Genomic DNA, 1,047 nt, shown 5'->3' on the forward strand with positions numbered 1-1,047 from the left:
ACGGAGGATCCGGACGTAGCCGAGCACGGGACCTACACACCGCCCGGCACACCGCCGGCTTGGAGGAAGCCCGGAGCGTGGGGAAATCGACAGCCACTCCACCGTACCAAGACGCAGCCGTGCCTGGTCTGGAGTGAACGTTTGCCAACCTACTAAGGCGAAACCAACCGGCCCTTTTCAGGGCCACATAACACAAAAGCCCTTCTCAGGGCCCCCAAATATCTCTAACGAACATCGCCATCTCGCACGAATTTTGGCCTACCGCCATAACTGGTGACCCCGACGAAAGAACAACAAGATGGCGACACCAAAGGAGCAAACGGAAGGGGACAGAACCCACCAAGTCAAGGAGGAGCTCCAGATAAACCGCGTAGGATTAAGAATGCCACCATTCTGGCCAGAAAAGCCGGAGCTGTGGTTCGCACAACTGGAGAGCCAATTTATCATATGCGGAATCACGCAGGACACAACGCGGTACGCCTACGCGCTATCGCAGATAGATACCAGATATGCCAAGGAAATAAAAGACATCGTCACGTCTCCACCAGCGGAACATAGATACAAGACGCTGAAGAAGACGCTCATACAGCGCCTATCTACATCCCAGGAGCAACGAACGAGACAACTACTAGAGCGCGAAGAACTTGGCGACAGGAAGCCATCGCAGTTCTTGCGCCACCTAAAAGGACTAGCAGGCACCGCAGTGCCAGATAGCCTACTCCGAACACTGTGGCTAGGGAGATTACCAGCTCAGATGCAGGTCATCTTGGCAACTCGTCAAGGAGATCGATTGGAAGACGTCGCAGAACAAGCCGACCGCATACACGAGGTCAACGACCGCGCAGTCGTCGCAGCAGTAGAGGCAACCTCCACAGAAAAAACGACGCTACAAGCACAAATCGAGGCGCTAACGAAACAGGTGGCAGCGCTAACAACACAGTTCTCGCAGGAAAGAAAACGATGGAGAGCGGACCGATCCCGCAGCCGCAGCCGCAGCCGTAGCCGCAACCGTGGCCACACCAAGGGTTTCACGGTGGAACACTGTTA

General features: G+C 55.4%; 1 protein-coding gene across 1 annotated transcript; it reads left to right on the forward strand.

Moving 5' to 3' along the window:
- Nucleotides 1-298: 298 nt before the first annotated feature.
- On the forward strand, nucleotides 299-1,033 carry LOC112460618 (the record flags this gene model as incomplete). The annotated part of the gene is made up of 1 exon (XM_025025401.1): nucleotides 299-1,033. A coding segment is annotated over exon 1 (735 nt), but the record flags the coding sequence as incomplete, so codon positions are not given.
- Nucleotides 1,034-1,047: the final 14 nt, after the last annotated feature.

Source organism: Temnothorax curvispinosus, unplaced genomic scaffold (genome assembly GCF_003070985.1).
Source record: "Temnothorax curvispinosus isolate PA1 unplaced genomic scaffold, ASM307098v1 QBEX01010674.1, whole genome shotgun sequence".
NCBI classification, from domain to species: Eukaryota; Metazoa; Arthropoda; class Insecta; order Hymenoptera; family Formicidae; genus Temnothorax; species Temnothorax curvispinosus.